This window comes from Portunus trituberculatus, chromosome 17, assembly GCF_017591435.1.
Source record: "Portunus trituberculatus isolate SZX2019 chromosome 17, ASM1759143v1, whole genome shotgun sequence".
Lineage (NCBI taxonomy): Eukaryota > Metazoa > Arthropoda > Malacostraca > Decapoda > Portunidae > Portunus > Portunus trituberculatus.
The window spans coordinates 7,215,001-7,227,500 of NC_059271.1; the positions used below are offsets into that span (position 1 = coordinate 7,215,001).

General features: G+C 40.8%; 2 protein-coding genes across 2 annotated transcripts in view; one reads left to right on the plus strand and one right to left on the minus strand.

Annotated features, from left to right (window-relative positions):
• Window positions 1-12,500, minus strand: part of LOC123505203 — a 260,003-nt gene that overhangs the window by 233,773 nt on the left and 13,730 nt on the right. The gene's annotated exons all lie outside the window — the stretch shown is intronic.
• Window positions 9,262-12,500, plus strand: part of LOC123505205 — a 16,102-nt gene continuing 12,863 nt past the window's right edge. Inside the window, exons 1-2 of the mRNA XM_045256377.1 lie at window positions 9,262-9,521; window positions 10,680-10,822. Of these exons, the coding sequence (XP_045112312.1) occupies window positions 9,358-9,521; window positions 10,680-10,822 (307 nt within the window). The 5' untranslated portion in view covers window positions 9,262-9,357. The remainder of the gene's footprint in view (window positions 9,522-10,679; window positions 10,823-12,500) is intronic.

Here is a 12,500-nt window from a genome sequence, read left to right on the forward strand (position 1 = left end):
TGGCTAACTCAATCTGACCTCTATGGGGACTGGCAACTAAGTGGGCCTTTTTCGTTACCCTTGTCCAGTTGTCCCCTATTGTATAAAAAAGTTTACTGACACAGTTTTAACAGTGAATTACGGAAATACATAGAAATACATAGGCATACGTAGAAAGATAAATACATAACACGGACTAACAATAACTTTAACCTAACCTAACCTAACTTACTTGTATCACCAAAGTAGTAATAATAGTAGCAAGCTGACGTATCCATTTTCTATCTCATCATCCTACTTACATCACGCAAGGCTTCAAATCACCCACACAGACAACCACATGTACACACACACACACACACACCACTGCCTGGCCACCTGAGCCCGCCTGAACCTCACCTATACCCAGCAGTAGTAAACAGTTACTTAACCCACCAACTCACCACACTAAGGCCAATATTCTTAAACACTTCCACGCACCTTCACTATTTTCAAAGGGCTCTGGTTGAAGTGACGCGGGTTTTTAAGGATGTCTGTGTGATTCTAGTGACATGTTAACAAGTTTTCTGCATTATCAAAGGCTGTGGTTGAAGTGACGCGGATTTTTAAGGATGTTTCTGTAATTCTAGTGACATGTTAACAAGTCTGCATTATGAACAGGACAAATACTCTTTACAACTCGGCTAATCGTCTCTGTGGATCTTTGGAAATGGTCGCGGTGAGAGAGGGAAGCGTTTCTGAATGTGGCGCTTAATACAACAGAGAAGACAAGGATGGAAACGTGAAACCACCACCACCACCACCACCTCCACCATGACCACCACCACCACCACCACATCCACCACCACCACCAGCGTTGCGTCCACCGTCCACTACAAAAACACACGCGCTATTGTATTCCACCTTGACCACTTTTCTTCCCACGCATTCAGTGACACGCGGCCGCAATAAAGACTACCATCGAGAGAGAGAGAGAGAGAGAGAGAGAGAGAGAGAGAGAGAGAGAGAGCACAGCAATGGGGTGCATGAAAAAATTGACTTTGCATAAGTGTGTTGCGACTGAAAGGTGTGTGTGTGTGTGTGTGTGTGTGTGTGTGTGTGTGTGTGTGTGTGTGTGTGTGTGTGTGTGTGTGTGTGTGTGTGTGAGACAGGAGGGGTGGGGACTGAGAGGAGGAGGAGGAGGAGGAGGAGGAGGAGGAGGAGGAGGAGGAGGAGGAGGAGGATGGGAGAAAGATGGTTGTGGTGGTCGTAGTGATGGAAGAGGAAGACAGTAAGGAGGAGGAGGAGGAGGAGGAGGAGGAGGAGGAGGAGGAGGAACAAGAACAAGGAAAGAGAAGACAAATAATAATAATGTGAGAAATGAGGAGAGTAAAAGAGAGAGAGAGAGAGAGAGAGAGAGAGAGAGAGAGAGAGAGAGAGAGAGAGAGAATCCATCTGAGTTAAGCCGTCCCTTCATCATCGTCCATTTTCTTGTAAATATTATCTATCACAAGGCGATGTCAATGTGTCTTACACACACACACACACACACACACACACACACACACACACACACACTGACATTTAGATAGATAGATAGATAGATACACAAATAGACAGACAGACAGACAGATAGATATAGATAAATACTTTGGTAGATAGATAGATATAGGAAGCGATAGATAGACAGACAGACAGACAGACAGACAGACAGACAGACAGACAGACAGACAGACAGACAGACAGACAGAAAGATAGATAAACAGATAGGCTGATAAATATTCAAACAGAGACAGACAGACAGACAGATAAAAGCAAAAAGACTGAAGGAATGAATAATAGAGAGAGAGAGAGAGAGAGAGAGAGAGAGAGAGAGAGAGAGAGAGAGAAAGAAAGCACCGAATACAATTACACACTTAAATGTTCGGAAGATTGAGTTAAAAAGGAGGAGGAGGAGGAGGAGGAGGAGGAGGAGGAGGAGGAGGAGGAGGAGGAGGATGGGAGGAGGAAGAATAACAGTAGAACAATAAAGAAGAAGAGAAGAAGAAGAAGAAGAAGAAGAAGAAGAAGAAGAAGAAGAAGAAGAAGAAGAAGAAGAAGAAGAAGAAGAAGAAGAAGAAGAAGAAGAAGAAGAAGAAGAAGAAGAAGAAGAAGAAGAAGAAGAATGCAGATGACAATAACAATAACAAAACGATAAAAGAAACAAAACAAAACCCAAAAGAAATCAAAGGAGGAGGAGGAGGAGGAGGAGGAGGAGGAGGAGGAGGAGGAGGAGGAGGAGGAGGAGGAGGAGGAGGAGGACTAATAAAGGCAAACACAAGATGGACACAGATTACCATTGAAGTCTTCCTCTCCCCTCCTCCTCCTCCTCCTCCTCCTCCTCCTCCTCCTCCTCCTCCTCCTCCTCCTCCTCCTCCTCCTCCTCCTCCTTCCTTCTCTAATGAAAAGATCACATTACGTAGCCTAACCTAATTTTGGAAGAGGGGGGAGAGGAAGGGAGAGGGAGAGAGGGAGAGGGAAGGAGAGAGGGGAGAGAGAGGGAGAGGGGCCAAAGTTGTGAGCTGAGAACACATTAGTCTCCCCTTACGTGGTTATCGTGAGGGGAGAGGGGAGAGAGAGGGAGAGGGGGAGAGGGAGAGAGATAGAGAGGGAGAGGTCAAACAGTTCTCAATTCCCTCCTCCTTCTCCTCTCTCTCTCTCTCTCTCTTTAACTAGTTAGTGAGACAGTGATGGAGGGAGAGGGAGAGGGAGAGGGAGAGGGAGAGAGCAAAGACAGTGAGAAAAGGGAAAAAAGATAAGGAAAGAAAGATGGAGAGAGAGAAAAGAAGAGAGGCAGGAAAGGAAGGAGGGAGGGAGGGAGGAAAAAAGAGGAGGAAAAAAGAAAAAGAAGACAGTGAGAATGGAAAAAGATAATGAAAGAAAGAGAGGAAGAAAAGGAAGAATTTCAAAAAAAAAGTATAGAGGAAGGAGAGGGAGGGAAGAAAAGGAGAAAGGAAAAGATAGAAGGAATAAGATGCAAGAAAACAGTTAAGAAAGATTAGAATGAAAGAAAAAAGGAAAATATAAAGAAAAAAAAGAGTATGAATAAATGAAGAAATAAAGGAGAGAGAGAGAGAGAGAGAGAGAGAGAGAGAGAGAGAGAGAGAGAGAGAGAGAGAGAGAGAGAGAAAATCAGTGAATATTTTATGCAATACTTTCATTTATTTTTTTACATACTTATCATGTTGTTGTTATTGTTGTTGTTGTTGTTTTTCTTCTTCTTCTTCTTTTCTTGGTCTTCTTCATTTTCTTCTTTTCTTCATCTTCATTTTTTCTTCATTTTCTTCTTTTTCATCTTCATTTTCTTTTTTCCTTCTTCATTTTCTTTTTTTCTTCTTAACTTTCTTCTTTTCTTTTCTTCTTTTCTTCTTTTCTTCTTCTCCTTTTCTTAATCCTCATTTTCTTTTTTCTTCTTCATCATTTTCAGTTTTCCTTCTTCATTTTCTTTTTTCCTTCTTCATTTTCTTTTTTTCTCCTTAACTCTTCTTTTTCTTTTCTTCTTCTTCTTCTTCTTCTTTCCTCCTCCTCCTCCTCCTCCTCCTCCTCCTCCTCCTCCTCCTCCTCCATTATCAAGTTAGTCTTTCACCTTCGTTTTAACTTCCGAGAAAATGAAGGTAATTGAACACTAAAATCTAGAGACTTCCTTCCTCCCCCTCTCTCTCTCTCTCTCTCTCTCTCTCTCTCTCTCTCTCTCTCTCTCTTTGCGGAACAGATGAGAACAAACTGAAGCACACATATATGAGCCATGTGTGTGTGTGTGTGTGTGTGTGTGTGTGTGTGTGTGTGTGTGTGTGTGTGTGTGTGTGTGTGTGTGTGTGTGTGTGTGTGTGTGTGTTCTCTATCATATTTCTATTTGTTTTTTCTTCCTTTTACATTTCTATCTTTTTTTTTTTTCTTGTTTTATTCGTGGTAGATGAAATTGTTAGCTTTTACTGTCTTTTTATCATCATCATCATCATCATCATCATCATCATCATCATCATCATCATCATCACGTTTATCTTCACTATTCTTGCTTTCATCATTTTTTCAGACACAAAAAAAAATCTACTGTGTTTGTCTATCTCATTTCATTCAACGTTCATTTCTTTCTCTATTTGATATTATTTTCTTCCGCTTCCGATGGTTTATTTCTCTCATCCGTATATATAAATAGTTCACGTCTTTACTTTTGTCACCTATTAAAATGTACATCCTTAATTACTTACAAACTCATATAGGGTGGGGCCGCGGATACTTCCCGATTTGAGAATGAAATAAAAACCTGTTCACACTTCACAATTCTTTATTCTTCTTTATGCCTTTCACACAACATGGGAGATTTACTTTTACACTGTTTTAAAGACAATATCTTTTAAATGTCCACCTCCATTGTCAATACACTGATTCAGACGATTTCGGAAGCTTTGGTCTACTCTCTCCAGCATGTTGAGCGGTATATTGGCTATTTCAGTTCGGATGGCGTTCTGTAGGTCTTCCAGGGTCTGTGGACGGTCGTTATAAACCAGGGATTTGAGATATCCCCACAGGAAATAATCACAGGGGCCTAAATCAGTGTGTGCCCACACTGCACGCATTTCAATGGGATTCCTGAGAGAAGCTTTTCCCGACCGACTGATTTCCGAGAGGAGACTTAAACTGGCCTGCGCGCTCACCTGATTTAGCCCGCTTTGATTATTTCCTGTGGGGATTGGTTTATAACGACCGTCCACAGACCCTGGAAGACCTACAGAACGCCATCCGAACTGAAATAGCCAATATACCGCTCAACATGCTGGAGAGAGTAGACCAAAGCTTCCGAAATCGTCTGAATCAGTGTATTGACAATGGAGGTGGACATTTAAAAGATATTGTCTTTAAAACAGTGTAAAAGTAAATCTCCCATGTTGTGTGAAAGGCATAAAAGAAGAATAAAGAATTGTGAAGTGTGAACAGGTTTTTATTTCATTCTCAAATCGGGAAGTATCTGCGGCCCACCCTGTACATACACTAACATTCCCTCTTCCATTTCTTAACCCCTTCAACACTGGACACATTTTTACCTCGAGATTTGTGTACGATTAGAACCATTTTATTGACATTAGGAAGGGTCTATGGAGGTCAGAAGATTAATGGCCACGGTCTTCACTATTTCAATATCCCTCATGAGTTTCTGAAGTTGTATAAAGTCATCAAATAGTAAGCAGAATGAATATGGAAACGCGTCATGACACTGAAGTGGTTAAAACTCTTAACTCAATTTTATCATCTAACTTTTTATTAAATTTCTCTTTATGTAACATCTCTTCATTATTTTTTCTTCCTATCAAATTCATAAACATTTTATCTCTTTATTCTTAAAACTATAATTCTTTCTTTCATTTTCATTTTTTATATATCATGTCTTCTTAAAACTCTCAATCAATTCAATCTTTTTTTTTCTCGTTTTCCTTCTTTATAAGACATCTTTTCACAACATTTTTTTCTCTTATCAAGTTCATAAACATTCCATCTGTCAATTCTTAAAACTCTCACTCATTCTTTTTTTCTTATTTTCCTTCTGTATGTAACATTTCTTCATTCAATTTTCTTCCTATCAAATTCACAAACATTCCATCTTTCGATTCTTAAAACTATAACTCATTTTTTTTTTTTACTTTTCTCATTATGTAATATTTCTTCATTTAATTCTATCACAACACTAACGTCGAAACAAAACACAAAAAAAATTCTCTACATTATATTCTCTACATCACATTCCCCACATTACATTCTCTACATTACATTCTCTACATTATATTCTCCACATTACATTCTCTACATTACATTCTTTACATTAAACAACATTTCTTCATTTACCTCAGGACTGGAAGTTAGCTAATGTTACACCAATATTTAAAAAAGGTAGGAAGGATGATGCGAATAATTATAGACCGATCAGTTTAACTAGTATAGTATGTAAGATACTAGAGAAAATCATTAAGGGTAGTATTTGGGAGCATTTAAATGAGAATAGATTAATTAGAGATACCCAACATGGCTTTAGATCAGGGAGGTCCTGTCTTACAAATATGCTCGATATCTTAGAATATATTACCAAGGAGTTAGATGATGGAAATAGCATAGATGTTATATATCTAGATTTTAGCAAGGCGTTTGATAAGGTACCGCATAGGAGGCTAGTGTACAAATTGAGACTACATGGGATAGGGGTAGGTTAGTTGATTGGATTAGTGAATGGCTTTCTGATAGGAAACAGAGAGTAGTATTAAATGGGGCAATGTCTGAGTGGAAGGAAGTGGTTAGTGGGGTACCCCAAGGATCAGTGCTAGGACCTCTTCTTTTCTTGGTGTACATTAACGATTTAGATATAGGAATTAGTAGCAAAGTATCAAAGTTTGCAGATGATACTAAGATAGCATGTGCAGTACAGGGTGAAAAGGACAATTACAGAATACAACGAGACCTGGACAGGCTGATAGCATGGGCAGACAGGTGGCAGATGGAGTTTAATTCTAAAAAGTGTCAGGTTATGCATTTAGGTAAAGAGGGGATATGATAGAGTTATTTAAAATGTTCTCAGATACAAACTACATAGATGTGAGATCTTTCTTTACCTTAGAGGAGGAAAGTAGGACTAGAAATCATGGCAGGAAGATTAGAAAGCAAGGCTGCAGGTTAGATATAAGAAAATATTTCTTTAGTCATAGGGTGGTAGACTTCTGGAATGCATTGCCAGAGAGGGTTGTAAATAGCACTAGTTTGACAATGTTTAAAACAGATTAGATAAGCACTTAAATTTATTAGATTTATAATTATGTATAGCGCTGCATGATAGTTTTTATAAGAAATTTACTATAGTTAAACAAGACATGATCCCCATGTATGGGGATCACAGATTGTAGAGGAATTCGCTGCAGGACTTAGCCCTGTTAATGGGCCAAATATTTAGAATTAGTATATAATGTATTGTGTACTTGTAAGTGTATCTTTAAGTACTGATGACGAGGTCGCTGTGCGACTGATACAGGATAACCTAGATGGGCCCTGGTGGCCCTTTGTTATCCTATTATTTATGTTATGTTATGTTTTTAATTCCATCACAATACTGACGTCAAATAAGTCTCTACATTAATTCCACTTTCCACTTTCACAATTACCTCGCGTTACAATTACTTCATTTCCTCCACTATTACAACGAAGCATTAATTCACTCTTTACTGTATCAACACCTGCATTTATTTTTGTCGACATTAATTAACCAAGGTTTTTTCTTGTTTTAATTCGTTGCTTCAGTCACTCCATCTCCTTCCTTCATTCATCTTCCTTAACAAATTTGAATCATTTATTGCTTTACTATCAATTACTTTTTTTTTTTTTTTGCCTATAGATCTACAAACATATATTCTAAGCATCTGCATTATTATTTTTTTCATTTGTGTATCTAATTAAGTCTTCATTCATCTTCCTTAACAAACTTGAATCATTTATTACTTTATTACCAACTATTATTCTATATTTCTTTTACCTATATATCTACATGCATATCATATTTAAATTATCTGCATTATTTTTTTTCATTTGTGTATCTAATTAGCAGCCTTCATTCATCTTCCTTAATAAACTCCAATCATTTATTACTTAACCAGCAATTACTACTCTATTTCTTTACCTATACATCTACATGCATATGATATCTATAGTGTCTGCATTCATTCTTTCATTTGTGTATCTAATTAAGAGCCTTCCTTCATCTTCATTAACAGACTTCAATCATTTATTTTTTTTTTTTACCTTTATATCCACCTACATATCATATGTATAGCATCTGCATTCATTCTTTCATTCGTGTATCTAATTAACAGCCTTCACTCATTCTCATTAAGTAAAACACTAAGCATTTATTCCATTTACTGTTCCTTCAATTAATTTCAACTCTACACCAGCACTTTTTCATTTTTTCTCCATTAATTACCTGTCCCTTAATTCAATCATCAAATTATTTACTATTAATTTGCGTCCATTCAGCTTTCATTACAACACTAACCATTCAGTCTATTCACTATCATCTTCGACCAATTTCAACCTAATATTAAGAGCAACACCTATTTTTCCCTCATTAATTACATCAGTTCACAAATTAATCTGTCAAATCATTCACTATTAATTCACTAAACATACAAATAACACTCTTTATTCACTATTCCTTCCACTAATTCCATCCTAATATATAACACCATTTTACTTTTTTTCTACATTAATTACTAGTTCACTAATTAATCCATCAAATCATTTCCTCTTAATTATGTCCTTCGTTCACGTTTCATTACTAAATCACACATCAGCCGGCCTGCAGTAATGGCGTCGTACATTCACCGTGTAATTGACGTACATCACACAAGCCATAACAAAAGCTTCCAATGGCGACCCTCAGCTAAACTATTTTACAGATCAAACAAGGAGACAGAAAGCTGTGGTACCCTCCCTCCCTCTCTCTCTCTCTCTCTCTCTCTCTCTCTCTCACCCCTATTCAGATATGCCTTCCCTTCTCAATACAACAATTTTGCAAGGCCACAGAGACAGCTGGTCGGGCATTCAAGACAGTTTAACCTTTAACTAAACTAGAAATCTTGGCAATCTATCACCAGAACTATAATGATACTCTTAAAACACAAGTATCTTCAAGAGGAGCCTTTGGAAAGCGGTGTTGTTATGGGAGCAAAGCGTTTCACAATACTCTCTCTCTCTCTCTCTCTCTCTCTCTCTCTCTCTCTCTCTCTCTCTCTCGTGTAGTATGTCTTCTAAATTTGTACTTTCTCCCTCTTCTCTTCTATCTCTCTTGTTTCCCTTCTCTTCAATTCTCCATTCTTTTTCTGTCATTTTATTTTCTTTCTTCCCCTTCACATTCCATCTTTTGTTTTCCTTTTCATTTCTCCTCTACTCGTCACTATCGCCTCTAATGCCAATCAATTTATCTATATTTCAACCTCATCAACCCACTTTACATATCAATCACTCACTCCCTTACTCTTTCTCACTTCACACACACACACACACACACACACACACACACACACACACACACACACACACTCGCTCACTCACTCACAAACGTTCACTCACTCACCTCACAAACGTTCACTCATTCCTTCACTCACCTTCCTCCTTCACTTCCTCCTATACACAATTCACTCACTCACCCTCCTTCCTCACTCACACACACACACAAACTCTCACTCATTCACTCCCTCACCCACTCACCTCCCTCCCTCACACACACACTCACACACACTCAAACCATTTCTCTCTCCTTCTACAGGCACGTGGGCGGAGGCGAGGCGAGACTACACAGCTAAGAGAGTTGACGGAAGCAATGCTGTGATGGAAGACGGGGGCGGCGGAGGCGGTGGCGGCGGAGGGGGCGGCAGAGGCAAGGAGTGTGACCCTCGACACCTTCAGAAGTGCATGAAAAGGCTGGAGGCGATAAACGAAGACCACAACCTTGCCTTCGCTTCCACTGAGCCCGAGCTGGACCAGATGTGCCAGTAAGAGAGAGAGAGAGAGAGAGAGAGAGAGAGAGAGAGAGAGAGAGAGAGAGAGAGAGAGAGAGAGAGAGAGAGAGAGTGTGTGTGTGTGTGTGTGTGTGTGTGTGTGTGTGTGTGTGTGTGTGTGTGTGTGTGTGTGTGTGTGATACAGAAAGGCAGACAAACACAAACAAATTAACTATCGAAGTAATAATAAGAACAATCATCGGAAAAGTGAAGAGGAGGAGGAGGAGGAGGAGGAGGAGGAGGAGGAGGAGGAGGAGGAGGAGGAGGAGAGGGGAAAGATGAGGCGTGAGGGATAAGAGCGAGACGATGATGACACACTGTAATGAAACAAACAACAGCTGTGAGGGTCATGGGGTGTGTGTGTGTGTGTGTGTGTGTGTGTGTGTGTGTGTGTGTGTGTGTGTGTGTGTGTGTGTGCCGTTCCCTAATGACGTAATTACCTTTAAGACAAACGTACATACAGGTGAAAGTGCACACGCAATTACGAATATAACGACACACACACACACACACACACACACACACACACACACACACACACACACACATACATACACGCACACCCTTCCCCTTTCTGTACACAAACACCCCTATTACATCACACACACACACACACACACACACACACACACACACACACACACACACACAAACATATCGTCCCTAACAAACAACATACAAGTTTCTATGATCCACAACCCTTAAAGCACCAATAAGAAATACAGACAGTACTGCCAAACTGTACCTCACACCTTCACCACTTTCAAACCAGGCTCTAGTGGAAATGACGCGAGTTCTCAGGAGGGGGGGGAGGGGGATGTTAAGGTTCTAGTGAGTGATTACCAAGATTTCTATGTCTTTAATAGAAGCAGTCTTGGTGAACCCGGATGTGTGTCTATGTGGGCTTTTAAAGAGGATATACTAAAGGAAGGTGTTTTGATTGAGTTAGGTCAAGTTAAGTTGGGTTGGGTTGGGTTAGGTTAAGTTTGGTTAGGTGAGGTGAGGTGAGGTGAGGTTAAGTTAGGTTAGGTTAGGGTAGGTTATGGCCAGGCTAGGTTAGGTCAGGTAAGGTCAGGTCAAGTCAGGTCAGGTTAGATTAGGTTAGGTCAGGTCCCGCTCACCACCCCTTCACCATCTCACCTCCTCCATCAGCACGATGGGGTCCGGCCTGAACTGCGTGAAGAGCCACATCTCCCGCTGCTTTAAGGCCTCCAGACAGCAGCTCATCTACCAGCTCCTCACAGGCACCGAGGACGTCATCCACAGCCTCTGCATGCCCGGCAACTTCAGGGACCGTGAGTGTTTACCCTTCCCTTCGTGCATGACTGTAGATGGTAGCTGTGTGTGTGTAATTCACTGTTTGATCTGCTGCAGTCTCTGACGAGACAGCCAGACGTTACCCTACGGAACGAGCTCAGAGCTCATTATTTCCGATCTTCGGATAGGCCTGAGACCAGGCACACACCACACACCGGGACAACAAGGTCACAACTCCTCGATTTACATCCCGTACCTTCTCACTGCTAGGTGAACACCACCTACACGTGAAAGGAGACACACCCAAATATCTCCACCCGGCCGGGGAATCGAATCCCGGTCCTCTGGCTTGTGTGTGTGTGTGTGTGTGTGTGTGTGTGTGTGTGTGTGTGTGTGTGTGTGTGTGGATGGTAGCTGAGGTGTATGAGTAGTAGTTAAGGTGTGTGGGTGATAATTTAAGTGTGTGTGTGGATGGTGGTTAACTTGTTTGGGTGGTGGTTAAGTTGTGTGGATGGTAATTAAAGTGTGGTGGTTACAGTGTGTGGATGGTGGTTACAGTGTGTGGATGGGAACTAAAGTGTGTAGATGGTGGCTTACGTGTGTGCATGATAACTATTGAGTGTGTGAACGGTAGCAATAGTGACTGGCTTAGTAGGGCTTATTGGAAGACTGGCTTAGAGGACGTTATTGATACTACAAAGCCATAACTCCCGTAAGCCATCCCATCTGTCTCCTGCCTCCTGTCCACTCAAGCCATTCCTTCCTTCGCATTCCTGTGTTCTGCATTCCGCCACACACACACACACACACACACACACACACACACACACACACACACCAGCGTCTAGTCAATATTTCCTTTTTTCCTTTTCTTTTCCTATTTTTTTCCTTTCTTTTCATTTTTTCCTTTCTTTCCTTTCAGTGAGGGTAACAGCTTACATGCAAACGGTTCTCAAACTGTTTGCTAACGTTTCATAAACAATGTTTGCCGCCTGTCCGCGAGCCGTTAGCAGGCCGTGTTTGGCTAACGCAAATTGTTTCCTGGTGTGTGTGGGCGAGGCGTGATGGCTCCCTGCTGCTAGTGGTGGTGGTGGTGGTGTGCGAGGTGGTGGTGGTGGTTTTACGGTAACTCTTAGATAAAAGTATCACTAGAGGGAATATAACAAGTGTGACGTAAATAAAATTATCAGAAGGAGGAGGAGGAGGAGGAGGAGGAGGAGGAGGAGGAGGAGGAGGAAAAGCACAAGAACAAGAAAAAAAAAAAGAATAAGAGAACATGAACAAGAACAAGAACAGAAAATAAAGTGGTGGTGGTGGAATCGGGCGTAGGTTCAAATTCCAACACGTGCCGCCTTGAAACTTTGCCATTTGTGGAGTGGTTTAAAGTTACCTACATGTCACCTTGATGCCCAGGTTTCAGGTGGAGGAGTAATTGCCTTAAACTAAAGGTGCGCTTGGGTGATGATATGGGCCCTAATATGGGTACCACTATAAATGAAATTGCCTGCGCCGCTAATGGGTGGAAGCTGAACAACGCTTTCCATACTCTTTAAATAGAACTACACGCGCTATAGGCAATAACGTAAGAAACAGATGATGATGATGATGATGAAGAACGAACAACAACAACAACAACAACAACAGAGAGAGAGAGAGAGAGAGAGAGAGAGAGAGAGAGAGAGAGAGAGAGAGAGAGAGAGAGAGAGAGAGAGAGAG